The following is a 16,932-nucleotide window of genomic DNA, read 5'->3' on the forward strand; positions in this document are numbered from 1 at the left end:
TTTCTCACAGCATGAATGCCCCTTCAAGCTCTTTTCAGTGCTAATAAGATTTAGCAAAAGTCAACTTTAGTTAAAAATTCTCCCTCTCCCTTGTCTGATTACTTGTCATCCTCCCATATCCTGTCCTCTCCCTCCCCATCCCGTGTTTTCTCTTCCCTCCTCTTCTTTCATTCACTGTCAGGAAGGGCCATCTGCGAAGGGCCAGTTCAGCACAACTCGGCGCCGGCAGAGGCTCGCAGCAGCAGTGGCTACAACAGTGAGTGCATTTCAATCTCAAGTGGACGTTGACTAAAAATGAGAAACTGTGCACTAGTGTCATCTCCCCTGTCTAATGGTGCCACTCGTGTGCGGTGGCATCCACTGTAGCCCTCTCCTGTGTCGGCATAGCTTTCGCATATTCTCTGGCTGTCTTTGCATGGCAGGCGTCGCACACAGGTGATCGGGTTGGCAATGGAAAACTGTCATGTAATCCAGATCTCTCCTTCTGCTCTAGTGTAAGAAACAATTTAAATTCAAGGTTGCAAAACAGAGTACGGCTCTCTGTGGTATGGGATTTCCTTAAATGATATTGGGGTTTTGTTTGGTTGGTTGGTTTTTGCCGTACTGATCTTGGAACCTTTGCTAATTGATTTCTCTTTTTCTAAGAAAAGTCATGTTACTACAGATAAAAATTGTGCTTTTTTTTGTAGCAATGTGACTATTTGAAAAGGAAGTGAGAATAAAGAAATGAGAGGGTAAGAAAAGGTGAATTTTGATGTCATCTCTCAATGGCTACCCAAATCTACACTTAACTAAAGAAAATTGCTTTCTGCAAAGAATAATGAGCTGAAAATCAGAAAATATAGTGTGGAAAGGAGAAAACCACAAAGTTAAAGGGCATTTAATTCACATCTAGACGTTGGTTTTTTGTTTTTTGGTTTTTTTTTAAAGAGAAAATAGCATGAATTTTAAGTGGTTAGAGGAAATATTGAGATGGATAAGGCAAATAACCAAAACTTAAAATTAAATTGAAGGTGCTTAAAATAGTGAACTGTCCACACAGAATATGAAATAGAATATGCAAATATGGAGTTCCCGTCATGGCGCAGTGGTTAACGAATCCGACTAGGAACCCTGAGGTTGCGGGTTTGGTCCCTGCCCTTGCTCAGTGGGTTAACGATCCAGCGTTGCCGTGAGCTGTGGTATAGGTTGCAGACGCAGCTCAGATCCTGCGTTGCTGTAGCTCTGGCGTAGGCCGGTGGCTGCAGCTCCGATTCAACCCCTAGCCTGGGAACCTCCATATGCCGTGGGAGCGGCCCAAGAAATAGCTAAAAAGACAAAAAAAAAAAAAAAAAAAAAAAAAAGAATATTCAAATACAAGAATTTTCTGGATAAAAATAAATCATAATATTTGCTTAATCATGACATCATATCAGCTTTTTAAATACGGAGTACTGAGTTTATAGCAAACACGGACATTAGCTCTTTGGCTATTAGATGATGTGTCTTGAATTACAATAGTCTCACTTTTACTGCTGGTGGAGTATACTTTAAGACCTAAGTTGCCGAAAAATATGAAAAGATTTTGGTTGCATTGTGGGAGAATGGATACTGGTGTGAGGCTTGTTGGTTTGCTGCTTTGTAATTAGTGACTGACTATTGACTTATATTTGGGTACTTAGCTGGATTGTTTGAGAGACAGAAATGATTTTGATTATGAAGTGAACCAGTGACTTGGAATTTATTAGGGAACTGACTCCTAAAACTCACAGTTTTATGAACATTTGAACAAATTTTTGAAATTGATTTTGCATTTAATGTCTATCTTATGCATGTATTCAAATACAGATGAATAAAGTATTTAGGTATTGACATGGTAACAGATTCTGACAATAGTTACATGTAAAATCAATTTTTAAATTCTTAAAAGTAACATTTCATTTACAAAATTCAGAAATCTAAATGATTATTAGAGAGAGAACAGGATCTCAGTATGGAAAGGAAATGTCAGTCATTTTATGAAAATACTAATGTTTCCTTAAATAATGTACTTTAAGGGTGCCATGCAGGGAAGTGATTGTGTTTCTATGGTGTTCATTTTCAAATTGCAGATACATATAGTGAATATATTAAAAGTGGAATTAGAACCTATTTGAATAGAATAGATTTATATACATTTTTAGTTGGGAGTACAAGAGAAAAAGCTTTTGAAACATGAAAGTGTTGATTCTTATCTCCCCCCAGGGTAGCTATGACCACAGAGATTAAGAATAACTTAGAGCCTCTAATGAGCAAAGCTGGCAACATTTAGTCATATATTCAGGAATAACTAGAGGGAAGGATTACTCTAAACCCTCTAGGATTTTTATTTATTTTTTTTTAATTTTTTTTTTTTTTTTAGGGCCACACCTGTGGCATGTGGTGGTTCCCAGGTTAGGGTTTGAATCAGAGATGCAGCCGCCAGCTACACCACAGCCACAGCAACGCAGGATCCAAGCCATGTCTGTAACCTACACCACAGCTCATGGCAATGCCAGATCCTTAACCCACCGAGTGAGGCTAGGGATTGAACCCGTGTCCTCATGGATAGTAGTCGAGTTCATTAACTACTGAGCCACAATGGGAACTCCAAAACCCTCTAGGATTTATAGTTTTATCTTCATATCAGAGCAAGATAACATCTAGCAGGACCTTCCGCTGGTTCCCTTGGCCCCCCACCCACATCTCAGGGACCTGTCATTGGTGACTCAGTCCTTCTATTTATCTTAATGCAATGGTTCCCCTTAATTCCCAACAGTAAAGTTAGCTCACACATTTTGAGCCTATCCTGTCCTGCTTGGTGCCTTTTACCTGGGGTTCTTCCACAGGACTCTAGTCACTTGTTCTCCTTGACCACTCAGCTATGTAGGGCAACTGAGATTGCTGCCAGAGAGAAGTCTGCCCAAGAGGTTTCAGAGATTTAGTCTTGTTGATTCTTAGCACCAGCATCCTCAGTGGTCCCCTTCAGCATCAGCCAGACCCTAGAGAATAGGGCACTGGAAAAGAAAAACACTGGTCCCTCCCCATGGAAGAACACTGAGGGTCCCAGGCAGTCAGTACTCTACTAAGGATCCCTGTACACAGGATGCAGAGTAACAACAGCAGGAGACTTTTCACATCAGCTCTGTGAGTTATACACATTCGGTATCTTCCTTCGACCTGCTATTGTATATTCTCTTTCTCATTCATGTTTTTTGCTACATGTATGAGTAAAAAACAGTAGTCCACTGTCAATCTAGTTCTCTTTTGACTTCTTTATAGACAGGTGATAAAAGCGTCTCCTAGCGGCCCCCTTCCAAACTGCAGTTGTTGGTGCCAGAATATTCCAGGATCAGGCTCCCTGTCACAGGATTTCAAGGAAGCCTGGGATTTCTTTCCGGAGGAGGATGTGAAGCTGCATTTCCAATGTTGAGGGTCCTCAGATACAAACGCTGAGAGCTGTAGACGGCTCCCATTCCAGTCATCACTGACAGAGAAGCTAGTTACCACTTAAATGTTTGAATCCCATAATACTCAAACTGATGAATAAGGAAGTGAGTAAATAAGTCCTCAGGCTGAAGAGATACTCAATTAGAGTTAGATTAATACATCTCGGTTTGTATTCTCAATTTCACTTCATGAATTTTTCAAGTGACCCATTCCATATACTTCATTTAAAGATATCAATATAAATAGTTTCAGTCAGAAGTATGTAAAAATTATTTTCAATTTCCAGGGAACAGTCTGATTGTTGTCTGAATAGAGCATTCCAAGTCCCTTTCCCTGTGGGTTATATACAAAATCACTTTTACTGTTTTAATTGCCAATTTAAACTTCCATTATGTTTGAAATATAAATTTGTAACATGTTTTTCTTCACAGTCTCTGATTCCAGCTGTCAATAGAGAGGCCATTATCTCAGGGACAAGCCTGGGTCCTGACTGGAGTCTCTGGGCCTCCACTGCACCCTGGCTACCCAGCACCCCCTGTCCCCCAGCCTCCTCACCACTCAGGGAAGAGACACCCACAACATGCCAGTCCTTGGAGTGCTGAAGTCACCTAAGTGCAGATAAAACTCTTTGCCCTGATTCTCAACACATTCATTCCCCGTCGCCAAATACCCACATTCCTTCTTAAATGCTCTTCTAGTTCCTTGTCTTCGGAAACCATATTCTTAGATCTGAAAACTCCTTGGTCTATTCATTTCCTCGGGTCACAGTCTCTGACCATGACCTTCTAGGAACCAACCTTTCCATGCATTCTCTGTCCCTCTTCCATGGCCTTGGACTAATTTCTCTTTCTCTATTTAGCACCACTACAGTCAAGGTCAGAAAGATTCTTTATCTATCTTCAAATATTCTCTCAGATAAATCTCATTCCTTTATGGATATCCTAAAAATAATGCAGCCATTATCATCACAAAGTTACCTTGGACAAGATTCCAGCAAACTGTTGAACTCCATTTTCTCAATTGGCCCATCTGCCACTTCTGTGCCTTTTCTCTGAAAGAGCCAGAAATTGAGATCCTCATGGGATAAACAAGCTGTTGACATCTCCCGGCGCACTATAGATAGCTAGGGTCCCCATGGAGGATGAGGTAGAGTTACTTTGATAACTTCAGATACCAAATGCTTCGGATGGCATATAGTAACATGCTTAGCTTAGCTGAATTAGGGAGACTGCTTCATGCTCACTTTCTTTCCCAGTAAGCCCTAGATATATTTTGAGATAAATAGCTCACTGCCAGAGCCAAGCTACACCCTAAGGACCCTCTCTAATTTCAGCTGCGTCCTCCCCAACCCACAAACTGCAGCTCAGGTTAGATTTTGGGGTCTCTCCATCTCCTCCATCCTGTGTATTCTCAGTGCACACGCCTCTCCCCCCTGCCTTCTTTTTCTGTCATGAGGTTTAAAGCTAAATCAAAAAAATGAAAAAAGGAAGTGGTTCTGACATATGTATACATCAGACAAGATACTGGTTCTTTCCTCCTAGGCATATTTTCTGTTAGATAGGGGCTGTGAGTTGTGTTTTAATTTATACAGAATTTCAGCTTGTGGAAGAGTCAGAGTCTGAGTCTTGAAGATAATTGAATGCATATCTGTGCAGTCAGAATTAGGGGAGGTTACTGGTGATCTGATTTATAAGAGGAATTGGTGTTCTCATTTTCCAGTAATGTTTGGCTGACATCATTTGTAGTAGTCAGGTAGAAGCTTCTAGAAGGAAAGAGAAAGGTATGTTACCTCCACCCATCAGAAGCCTATCCCAGATCCAGCCTGGGCAAGGAAGTACCTCTAGCCATTTGGGAAAATCTATAGTAATATGACTTTTTTTATTTAATGCTTTTCAATATTGGCCCGTTCATGTCTATAACAGAGTTGTGTGTAACATACAATGGTAAACTACAATAATTTATATAATATCAATGTCAAGTTTAATTGTGAGTGCATTAAGTTATTATTATATTTAGTAGTACACTTTTATGTTTTATCTAATGGCAGGGGAGCAGGTGCCTTTTTCTGCATATGCACCTCTGGAGTTGTTACCTGTTCAGTAAGTTCCTGCTCCAGGCGCAGAAAGAAGTAGGCATGAAAAGTCCTCTGACATGAGTCCCTGACTTCCATGAGAGAAGGTCAGCTTCATCACAGTTGAGGCTGCTTTCTGCCCGTACTGTGCCAGTAGGTTCAGAGTTGACACCTATCTGCGATTGTGCCTCTTCTTCCTGTCATTGCTGCAGTCATCTCTCCCTGTGACAGTGAAAAGCCAGTGAGTCAGTGGCAGTACCGAATCAGCTACGGGAAATGCGACTCCTTCCTACTCCCAACCACCTGCAAAATAAATGAGTGCTGTCTCCACATGTGTCACCAGAGAGGAATCTATTGTTTGGGAGAATGGAAGAGCTCTTTACTGTGTAAGAGAATGTGGAACAGCGTGCTGTTGCTCGTTAATAATTTGTGGCCTCCCCTTTCAGGTTCCTTTCAGTGCTACCATGTCCCCGGTTCGCTTGCATTCTTCCAACCCCAACCTTTGTGCAGATATTGAATTTCAGACTCCCCCTAGCCACCTTACAGACCCTCTGGAAAGTTCAACGGATTACACAAAGCTTCAAGAAGAATTTTGTCTAATTGCACAGAAAGGTAACAACAAACATAACGTGCCCTTCAGACACACTCTCTTCTTTGATAAGAAGTTGCCATTTACTCTCTTACCCATGTCTGGGTGGTCATGGTAAAAAGGTCAAATGGTTTATATACTTACTGAAGTTCTATAGACAAAACACAGTGGGATATGATGCCTGCATCATGGGAGAACACACATCATAAGGTTACAGGGGTTGTTTTTGGGGGGTTTTTGTGTGTATGTGGGTGGCATGTGGAACTTCCCAGGCCAGGGATTGGATCCATGCCACAGCTGTAACCAGAGCCGGTAACAACAGCAGATCCTTAACATAAGGTTGTAGTTTGGGCAGAGAAAGTATCCTTGTGGCTTAGTGGGTTAAGGATCCAGAGTTGTCACTGCTATGGCTCTGGTTATAGCTATGGTATGAGTTTGATCCCTGGCCTAGGAACCTCCACATGCTATAGGCTCAGCCAAAAAAAAAAAAAAATTCTTGAAAATGTGTATTAAATGGAACATCTCAAGTACCACCCCCCATAATACTCAAGAAGAGAAGAGCTTTACACTGAGGGAACTCGGAATGCTGAAGTCAATAAAAATGTATACTGACAAACCATCAGCAAAGACATACTCTCAGAAACTTTAATTCCACAATCCTGAAACAATTAAACTAAATCATCTTCCACCTCTTTTTTTTCTATAGATTTCTCAATTGAGATTCTGTAAGACCATCTCTTTCACCTGCTATTTTACTCCTTGTACATTTTTATTACATTTCCTAGCTGAATGCTAATTATGTCATTACACTAGAACAATGTTATTTTGTTTATATAATTATAGATATATGCCCCGGAAAGCCAGTAAGTTTTACTAATAATGCAGGTAGAATGAGACAAATGTATGAATTAAATATAGCTGCTAAAAATAGCTGCTAAAGGAAGATGGATAAATGTGAAGGTAGCCCCAGGAAAGCTTTGTGTATTTGCTTGCAATCCTGAGGCTTTCAGGAAATCCAAGTTTCAACAGCATTTTAAAGCCTCTGTTGAAACAACATATTTTCTTTTCAACTGCAGTGGGAAAAAAAGGAGCTTTTCTATGACTATTACATCAACTCTTTAGGAAGAATTATGGATTTTGAAATGAGCTAGAGTCCACTTTTAGAGCTGCTGGTGGGGTTAATGTATTTCAGCCACCGAGTTATTGCCTTAAAATTGATGGCAATTAGAATGTAGCACATAAATCAACAGATTCTGAGGCCCTTGGAATCCCACCATTTTCCCCCTTTAATTCAGGCTAAATTTTTTGTGCTCAGTTTTTTCACTTCCTTTAAAAATATCCTTTCTCTTATAAGGATATCTTTACTTTAGAAGACTACATTTTATAGACACTGTTATTGTGAAGATAAAAGTTGGAAATTCAAACGTGTGTTTCAAAATTAAAGACCGCCTTGGATTTTACCAGTGTATGTTGTTAGGTATGCAGAAGTGAGGGTGGAGGTTGTTTTTATTGTTGCCTTTATTTTGTTTTATTTTATTTCCAGCTTTGTTGAGATGTAAATGATATGTAACATTGTGTAAATGTAAGGTACACATGTTGATTGATGTCCTCATATGCTGCAAAATAATTACCACCATAGAGATAACAAACACATCCATCATGTCACATAATTACCCTGTCTTTTTCGTGGTGAGAACATTTAAGATCTACTCTCTTGGCAATTGTCAAGTATGTAATACAATACCATTAACTCTAACCACCATACTGTACAATTGGATCCCCAGAACTTACTCATCATATAACTGGAAGTCTATACTCTGAAAGCACTTCTGATATCATGATATTCTGGGCTTAGAAGTAATGCAAGTGCTGTTCTTAAGACCAAATCATTTCCTACCCCTAAGAGAACTAGTTAGAACTTCTAAAACAGCTGTCTGATTTCTATTGGCAGAACTCATAAAAGTGCTCTTTTTGGGGATCCACGCTTCGCAGAAATAATTTTTGAATAGTTCTAAATGATTTGCATGAGGCTTCATTGTACACAGAACGGCTCAAATATTGTCATCAACCATGGCAGGGTAAAACTTACTCCTTTTTCCTTCTAGGAATTGTATGTAGGTTAGTTTCTAAATATTGAAATTAACTATTAAAAAAATAATAATAAAATAAAAAATAAAATTGATATTGTATATGCTGCTTCTCGTCTTTGTTGCCTTGTCTGGTATGAAATGCTAAAACTTTTCTCTTGATTAATAACCATTACCATATTTGGTTTGTTTGTTTTGTTTTGTTTTTTCTTTTTAGGGCCACACCTGTGGCATATGGAAGTTTCCAGGCCAGGGATCAAATCAGAGCTACAGCTGGCAGCCTGGGCCACAACCACGGCAACAGCAGATCTGGGCCACATCTGTGACCTACGCTGCAGCTTGTGGCCACGCCAGATCCTTAACCCACTGAGCGAGGCCAGGAATCAAACTCCTATCCCCAGGGATACTATGTTGGTTTCTTAACCCACCGAGCCATCACGGGAACTCCACCATATTTGTTTTGTGTGTAGTTTTTATTATGGATTCCATCGTAAGGCCGACTTTTAATTAACTGTAACATAACCTTTCCAGAAAATATCTTTGCATGAGTTAAAGTGCTGAGACGTTTATAATTTTGTATAGTCTTTGCAGATCCATTTGATCTTTATTTCTTACTTTTCTCCCCACCCAGTGCATTCTCTTTTGAAGTCTGCATTTAATAGCATAGCTATAGAGAAGGAAAAGCTTAAGCAGATGGTTTCTGAGCAGGATCACAATAAAGGCCATAGCACGCAGATGGCACGGCTCCGACAGTCACTGTCTCAGGTAAATGAAGTGTTTGTTTCACTCCCGAGACACAGTCCTAACCCTATAAGCCAAAGATGGAGGCAGAGGCCATCCATCATGGGGATGGCATCTGAAATTCTCCTAAGATATTGCAGTGTCATTATTCAATTTTATTACTTTTCTTCCCCAGAATATGAAGGTAAGAAAATCAACCAAACTTGCTTGCAAACATAATTGCTGTTTTGGCTGACTGAATACTTTTAATGCCTCTCTGTGGTCATTGTAAGGCGGTCCCTGGTTTTAAAAAAAAAAAAAAATGCATTTATTCATGATTTACATAAGCATCTAAACTGCATTCCAGAATATATTCAGTCCAACATCAAGGATACAAAATCTATCAGATCTTCCACACTTACTATTTTTTCCCCCATATGTTTTAATCTGTTGAAAATTACTGCTTGCTATTACCTGTTTTGTCCTTTTTTGATTTACACCATTAGGATATTCTTCCTGTCCAAGTTATGCTCCCTGAAGCTGGACTCATATTTCAGTATATATTTTACACTATAATATATAGTGTTAAATATATATTATATTGATCTTATTAATGCTAATCAAATCCCTATGTTTTTCAAGGCTGAAATTTATGATAAAAATCCTTTAAAACTGCATTTAGGATTTCTTACACGAGCACTGCCTCTGAAATATTTTCTTCATTTCATCTATAAATGTACCTCTAAAAAGTCCTTTGAGAATTCAATGTTGTTATTGATTTTGTGTGAGAACTCGGTGTTTATATAAAATATTGTTCACTTCCTGGTGCCTTGGATCAGAGCGAAGGAGCGAGCAAATCCTGGGTAAGTGGTTTTCCATGTGGATCAGTTCCTGCTTGAATAGTTTCCCCGTCCCTGAAATTTAGACTTAAACTGTCTCACCCTGTTTTATGTACCTGAACTGTCAGCTTATTTTCAATGTTAAGTTCATGTTACTGACTGCTGTTCTCTGGACCACACTTTCTGCTGTTTGCCATCAAACACTGTCAGTTGAGGTGCATATGCTGCTTCCAGTGCAAAGCTAGGGGGACTGGAGAACCTGAGCCTTCAAAGCAGCACCTGTGTGCCAGTCTGCGGAGGGTATCCTTCACAAGCACGCTGTGATGGTTTGCCCTGGGCTGTTCTGTCATGTATCTGTTGAATACTTAGTCCATGTTAATAGATCTTCCGAATCATAATCCTGAAAGGATCATGAATCAGAAATAATGGTTAGTAATCATGCACAGGTCATGCTGTAAACATGTTGAATACACTCTTGTCCCCCATACGGTACAGTGTTTTCTGCAGATGTATTTAATGACTGGAGGCTTCATGGTATGAGATGAGCTTGTCTTAAGACAAATAAGAAAATGTGCTCGTTTCTGGCTGGCTTGCTTGTATTTGCTTGTTGACATGACAGAGAATGGTAAACAGGTGTAGGTTTGGGAGATGAGGGGAGATTAGAAATGATGAGGAAGAGAAATTTTCATTTGTTCATTCATGTATTCATTGTGTTTCACTCAACTCCTATATGTTAGGTGTAGCGCAAGCTATAGGACCCCAAGATAAAAGTAGCCCTGGCCACGTTCCCAGGAAGCTCATGCTCTGACTAGTGAAATGAGAGGTATTTACTCAGGAAATAGTTAAATGGACCACAATGTAGTCCATTCTGAGCAGCACATGGGTAGTGCGGATTTCCAGGGCTCTGGTGTTCAGAGAAATGAGAGCTCCCTGCACGTGAGCAGAGCAAGAAATTAGGCTTCGTGAAAAAATCGGTCCTTGATCCACCAGCAGCAGATATTACTAACCTGCTAAAAGTGAAACCACATCACCTGTGCATGCTTTAGGTTAACTATTTCCTTCTCTTGTCTAAACGTATTTATTTGCATCTAGACTTAGAACCTCAATCAATTTTTGTTGTTTTTTGACTGTTATATTTTGTTTGTTTAACCAAAAACATGTGAACATAATTTGGAGCCATAAAGATAGTTATCCTTATCCAGTAGAGAGTTCATTGCTTCCAGTTCTGTGTTATCAGAGCAGTTTAGCTATGTTCATATGCTTGTGTCTATACATACCTTCCCATTGGCAGGTTGTATCCTCCTGAGCTCTAGGGCTCAGGAGAGAGGCCTTAGCTAGAGAGAAAGATGTGGGTACCCCAGAATATTGGTGATTTTATAGATGTTGATAAGTTGTGTTTTCAATCAGAATAAAAGAGGTCAGTGGTGCTGCCATAGAGAATGTTAGTATTTAAAAGTCAAACTTTAAAATAAAATAAAAAAAATAGAGAGAGAGAGGATCCTTTGATGGAAACCCAGAGGAAACAACTGACAAATTTGTGATGATGATTGAGATTAAGGTCTGATAATCTCAAGAAGGAAAAGGTTAACAGGATCTGACTTAGCAGCAAATGATATATGAGCTAAAAGTCAGCCTTGGAATATGGCAGTCATCTCAGTATGTTTATATCATGAAGGGAAGGAAGTAGCAGATAAGGGGACATTGAAGATGGGAAACAATTAAGTAATGGAACCATTATGTTTGACTAACTATAATTTTCATTGTGCCTCTTTAAATATCACACTTAGGATTTAACAAGATATGCAATAGCTTGAGTACACTGAGACAGCTGTTCTGAGTATCTTTTTATATAAAATATAACTTCACATTGAAGTAGGATTTTTTTTTTTTTTTTTTTTTTTTTTGGCTGTGCCCATGGCATGTGGAAATCCCTGGGCCAGGGATTGAACCTATGCTAGAGCAGTGACCCTAGCCGCTGAAGTGACAACACCAGATCCTTAACCCACTGCGCCACAGGTTTAACTCCAGCTATTTCTTTAATGAACAGTTACCAAGCCAAGTCTCCCCCAAGAAAGAGAAGGAGGGAGAACTATGGTTAAATAACTTCTTAGATTAGTCTAACATTTTTATTTATTTTTATTTATTTATTTATTTTGCTTTTCAGGGCTGCACCCATGGCATATATATGGAAGTTCCCAGGCAAGGGGTAGAATCAGAGCTGCAGCTGTGGTCCTACACTGCAGCCACAGCAACACAGGATCAGAGCAGCATCTGCAATCTATACCATAGCTCACGGCAATGCCAGATCCTTAATCCACTGAGCAAGGGCAGGGATTGAACCCTCAACCTCATGATTCCTAATTAGATTTGTTTCCCCTGTGCCATGACAGGAACTCCTAGTCTAACATTTTTTAATTTGATGTTAAGTCCTATTTGATATATGTCTAATGATTAAAATGCTGCTTTTCAATAATGCTTTTAAATATATCGACTTGGCAGATTCCACTATCCCTTTAGTAGGCACATAGCAAAATAACATATATAAAATTAGCATTCTTCACTACATGCTCAGGATAAATTGTTACCTGCCTTGGGCATATAATAATTTGCAAGGCTGAACAGAATAACAAATTTCTCTTCTAAAGTAATGTTTCATCCCTGATCTCTGTGTATACAAAGACATACATAATTTTGTTATTTTACTCCATAAAACTTTAAAAGTAAACTTTTACACCCAAAAGGCAGCATAGATGTTGGATTCCCACCTGAGGACAAGGTATTTTATGTGGCATCTATCCCTTTATAAATGACTTTATTTCATATCAGCTGTAATTTCATGTAGTATCCTGAACACCAAAATCACATAGTATACATATATATATATATAGAGAGAGAGAGAGAGAGAGGGGCACTAAGGTAAACTCAGCCCCCTAGATTACTATAATAAAAGATTCACCTTGAGTCTGTCTTCAATACATTACACTTTGTCACTGTTACTAGAGTTTTTTGTTTTTGGGGGTTTTTAGGGGGTTTGTTTTTTGTTTTTATCATTTTAGGGCCACACTCACGGCATATGGAGGTTCCCCGGCTAGGGGTCGAATTGGATAAGTGTTGAATTGGATCTGTAGCCACTGGCCTACACCACAGCCCCAGTAACATGGAATCTGAGCCACATTTTCAACCTTCACCACAGTTCACAGCAACGCCAGATCCTTAACCTACTGAGCAAGGCCAGGGATGGAACCTGCGGCCTCATGAATGCTAGTCAGATTTATTTCCACTGAGCCATGACAGGAACTCCACTGTTACTAGTTTGATTTCTGGCTCCAGAGTTTGTGTACAGCTTGTACTGTATGCATGAGGTGTTGGGTCCATACAAATGTCAGCAGCAGAATATGACCCTTGTACTCCATTGGAATTACTGTATGTCATTAAATCAATATGGCAGCAAGTGTTAGATGTGCCCTCATTCTGCACACTCCTAAGAAAGAAAAATATTGTCAGTTAAATGACCAGTGCTTCAGAGGTGTTAATATTGAGGGATGGTGCCCCTTGAAATGTTGTATATATGGGAATGTAAGCAAAACATTGGCTTAAGGCACACAGCAGCATAATTAAAATCCCAGTCATAGTTCTTACCATCCTGTCTACATTTTATACATCCAAAATAAATGTTCTGGGGAGTTCCTGTCATTGCTTAGCGGAAACAAATCTGACTAATATCCAGAGGATGCAGGTTCGATCTCTGGCCTTGCTCAGTGGGTTAAGGATCCAGTGTTGCCATGAGCTGTGGTGTAGGTCTCAGATGTGGCTCAGATCTGGCATTGCTGTGGCTGTGGAGTAGGCCAGCGGCTACAGCTCTGATTCAACCCCTACCTGAGAACCCCCATATGCTGCGGGTGTGGCCCTAAAAATACCAAATAGATAGATAGATGGATGGATGGATGGATAGATAGATAGATAGATAGATAGATAGATAGATAAATGAATAAATAAATATTCTGTGTTGGGATAAAAGTTTTAAGTATATTTTGTTCCTAAATTTCACAGTTCCCTGAGACTTGGCCAAATTTTTGTGTTTGAAGATATTCTCCATAGAATCCTTTATGTCTTTTTTTAGCTATCCAGGATCTCCACATTGATGTCATTTTGGATAATTTGGCAATATTTATTAAAAGCCTTAAAAACATTTCATTCTTTGACCCTTTGGTCCATGGCTGATATATGTCGTCTAAGGGACTAATGCTGAATGTAGAAAACCAGCACATACATCATCATTTATGGCAACATTTTTTATTCTAGTAAAATTCAATAACAGCATAAGTGCCCAAGAGTAGAAAATAACCACTTAGTTTGCGATTTTTAAAATCACATTTCTGAAGAGTTTGCAACATCGTATATATCTATATGCAAAGAATAAGTGAAAAACAGGATGTAAAGTATGTTCCCGTTAAATAATGTGAAAAATCCATAGGGAAAAAAACCTTGAAAGAAATATACCAAGCCACCAAAAATTGGTTGGTTAAGTATTAAGGTATGAATTTTTAAAAATATTTTTCTACTTTTTTCATTTTCCAAATGCACTATAATAGAATTTGTTTATTTAAAAATTTTTTTTAAAAAAAGAGGTCCTTTTTAAGAGCTATCCAGGATTTGGTTCTTGATAGCTCTAGCTTTCACCATTTTCGTACACATCTTCTCACCCCTTTTGAACCAGTTTTGCTTTTATCTAAAGAGTTTAAGTCTTCCGATAGTTCCATCTTGCCATATATTTCATATCCTTCTCCAGCCACCAGGCTTCTGTGTTTCCTTCCCAGAACCCGCAGTTCCATTCAGTAATATGTATATGTTATGCCAGAGTCCCACCCAGTCTAAGGTAAATTCTTAGCCAAGGAGGTGAGGATTGGGGCGCAATTAGTGCTGGCTAGAACTTCAAAATGGTAACTTCTTTTATAGCTTGGTCGGGACTGATGTGTGGCTGCGTGACACTTGCATGTGTGTGAGGGACATGAGGTTTGGGGACATGAGGATAGTTTGCAGAGAGTTTGTAGTGGGCTCTGAGCTCACTCATGGAAGCAAATAGTGAGACTTACTAAAGAATCTAGGCAGGGCTCCTGAGCCCCAGGGTGCTTCCTGCCTGTTAAGCCTTGGCCCCCTAGGCCACTAATAGAGCAATGTTATTACTTACAAGTTTCCATGGCTTTTCTTGCTGGTTCAAGTGCCTGGCGATGTGCCTCCTTTTCCCTGCTTCACTCTACAGGCTCCTTGGGTGCATTCCGCACATTGTTTCTGCCATGCGCTGGGCTCTCCTATGTTAATTACCACTAATAGTGTCATTCCACTGAAAATACCCATATTCCTCAGTGTTCCCAAAGCCGTTTCCATGATATCATTACAGAGAAAATAGTTGAGCCTCAGGGAGGGAAATAACAGATGTGGTCCAGAGCGCTCCCTGGGGGCACTACCCCACACAAGCTCATGGTGCTCACTTGTAGCCAACTTCCAAAACAGCCTGTGTGATCAAGGCAAAAGGAGGAGCCGCCCTGGCAAGGTGCACAGAAACGAGCCATTGCATGCTCCTTGTCTGCTTCCACTTTTTACCCTGGGGGTTGTCAGAGTTGGAATAGTATTTATTTCCATGCTTTTCCGTGCTATGTAACAATGTTTCTACCACTGCATATATACATATATATTATTAATACAATAGTCCTTTAATTGTCAACTCATTTCCTATTATCCGCTAGAGGCCACCTTGTGCACCTTCATACACACCTGTAGGCAGGATCACATTTAGTGAATATTGGATGAGATGAGAGCTTAAATGAGAATTAGCTGTCTTTAATATCCAAAGCAAACAATTCTATAGGTTTCTTTATAAATGGAAAACTGATTTTAAAACTCCCACCCTGAGGAAAAAACACTACTTACCCTTGCCCTTGAGTCTTTGTGGGGTTGTTTTGTTAACTCTGTTCCAGTGGCATCAGAAGGTGCAGTCACTTTGGAGGAACCCTCAATTGAGGTTTGTGTGAAACTCTGAGGTTGATGACTGTCATCCTGCAATTAAAACCATCAAACAACCTACAACAAGGCCTCCTTCTTCCTAGACAACAGAATATACCTGGTTTCAGTAATGAAGATGACTTTCAGTATTTTGTGGACAGAGAAATGATGAAAGAACAAATAAGCATATGTAAAGTAGCCACAAAGGATAGAAGGGATATATATATTTTAAGCATTTGAGATTTTGCTCCAAGAAAAATGATTCTGAGCACTTTTGCAGAATACAAAGGTATTAGGAAGCACATGGTATATTTACTAAAAAAGTAATCACCTTTTTTTTCTCACTAACATGTCCCGGTTTTCTCAGAGAACTGGACACACATTTGCTTCTCCCTGCAAACATAATGACTGTAGGGTCTGTGTCCATCTTTAGTCCATTGATACTTGACAGCCCACAAGACCAAGGGTGTTCTGTTTGACACATGTTTTAAAAACTGGTTCTAAAGGCTTTAACCAAAAGCCAGGAGCTGCAAGAAAACAGTTTTCTTTTTAAAACACAAAAGCTGGTTGAAGGGACGGGGGCCAGGCTGTTCTGAGCTCCATGCTCAAGGACTATGCCACTGCTCAATGCAAATGTGAGGTTTAGCCACTTTGTAATTTATCCCCAGTGCTTTAATAGGTACAGAGTTACAGTTATAATGTTACATTTGTATATGCATCGGTTTCCTGTAGTCACTGGCTCCTTATGAAGAAAAGCTGAATCCTCACTCCCTGGGGCAGGTGCCCTCTTCAGTACGTCTGGACGCATATCATTCACTCTGAAATATCCACTTCTGTCTTCTCATTGCTGGTTTTAATGGGAAGGAAAGGAGCTGTCCAGCTTTTTGCTGGGCTTTGTCCTCCCAAAGGTCTTTTACTTGAGACTTGATGTAATCCCATTAGCTACATGTGTCTTACGTATATGGAACAGGTTTCTATGCACTAATGTGATGCATGTACCTCCATCCATTTTGGGAGCCCATGCTTATGTAAAGCTGTGCTCTTTTCACCATACACGCTACACTGGGGTGTAGCAGATGATGTTTTATTGATGCCGACTTAGGGCATGGCAAAAGTCGTGGGAAGCAGATAGTTTGGAGTTAGTTTGCCTTCTGTGATATGTTCTTTATATGCTTGTCA

General features: G+C 39.7%; 1 protein-coding gene across 27 annotated transcripts in view; it reads left to right on the forward strand.

The window, feature by feature from the left end:
- OSBPL6 (oxysterol binding protein like 6) overlaps positions 1-16,932 on the forward strand; it is a 229,857-nt gene that overhangs the window by 188,680 nt on the left and 24,245 nt on the right. For 12 of the 27 annotated variants that reach the window (XM_084999933.1, XM_084999941.1, XM_084999940.1 and 9 more), the window contains 2 exons: positions 5,965-6,130; positions 8,826-8,959. In XM_084999933.1, coding sequence (XP_084856059.1) covers positions 5,965-6,130; positions 8,826-8,959 — 300 coding nt within the window. Of the gene's footprint in view, positions 1-181; positions 257-5,494; positions 5,626-5,730; positions 6,131-8,825; positions 8,960-9,753; positions 9,778-16,932 lie in introns of those variants that run through there. The other 15 variants (XM_003483690.5, XM_084999935.1, XM_021075885.2 and 12 more) reach the window with 4 other exon arrangements.

The sequence above is a fragment of the Sus scrofa genome, chromosome 15 (genome assembly GCF_054392235.1).
Source record: "Sus scrofa isolate SSC_HxYL_T2T_F1_AM1 chromosome 15, Sscrofa_HxYL_maternal_Yorkshire_Landrace_v2.0, whole genome shotgun sequence".
NCBI classification, from domain to species: domain Eukaryota; kingdom Metazoa; phylum Chordata; class Mammalia; order Artiodactyla; family Suidae; genus Sus; species Sus scrofa.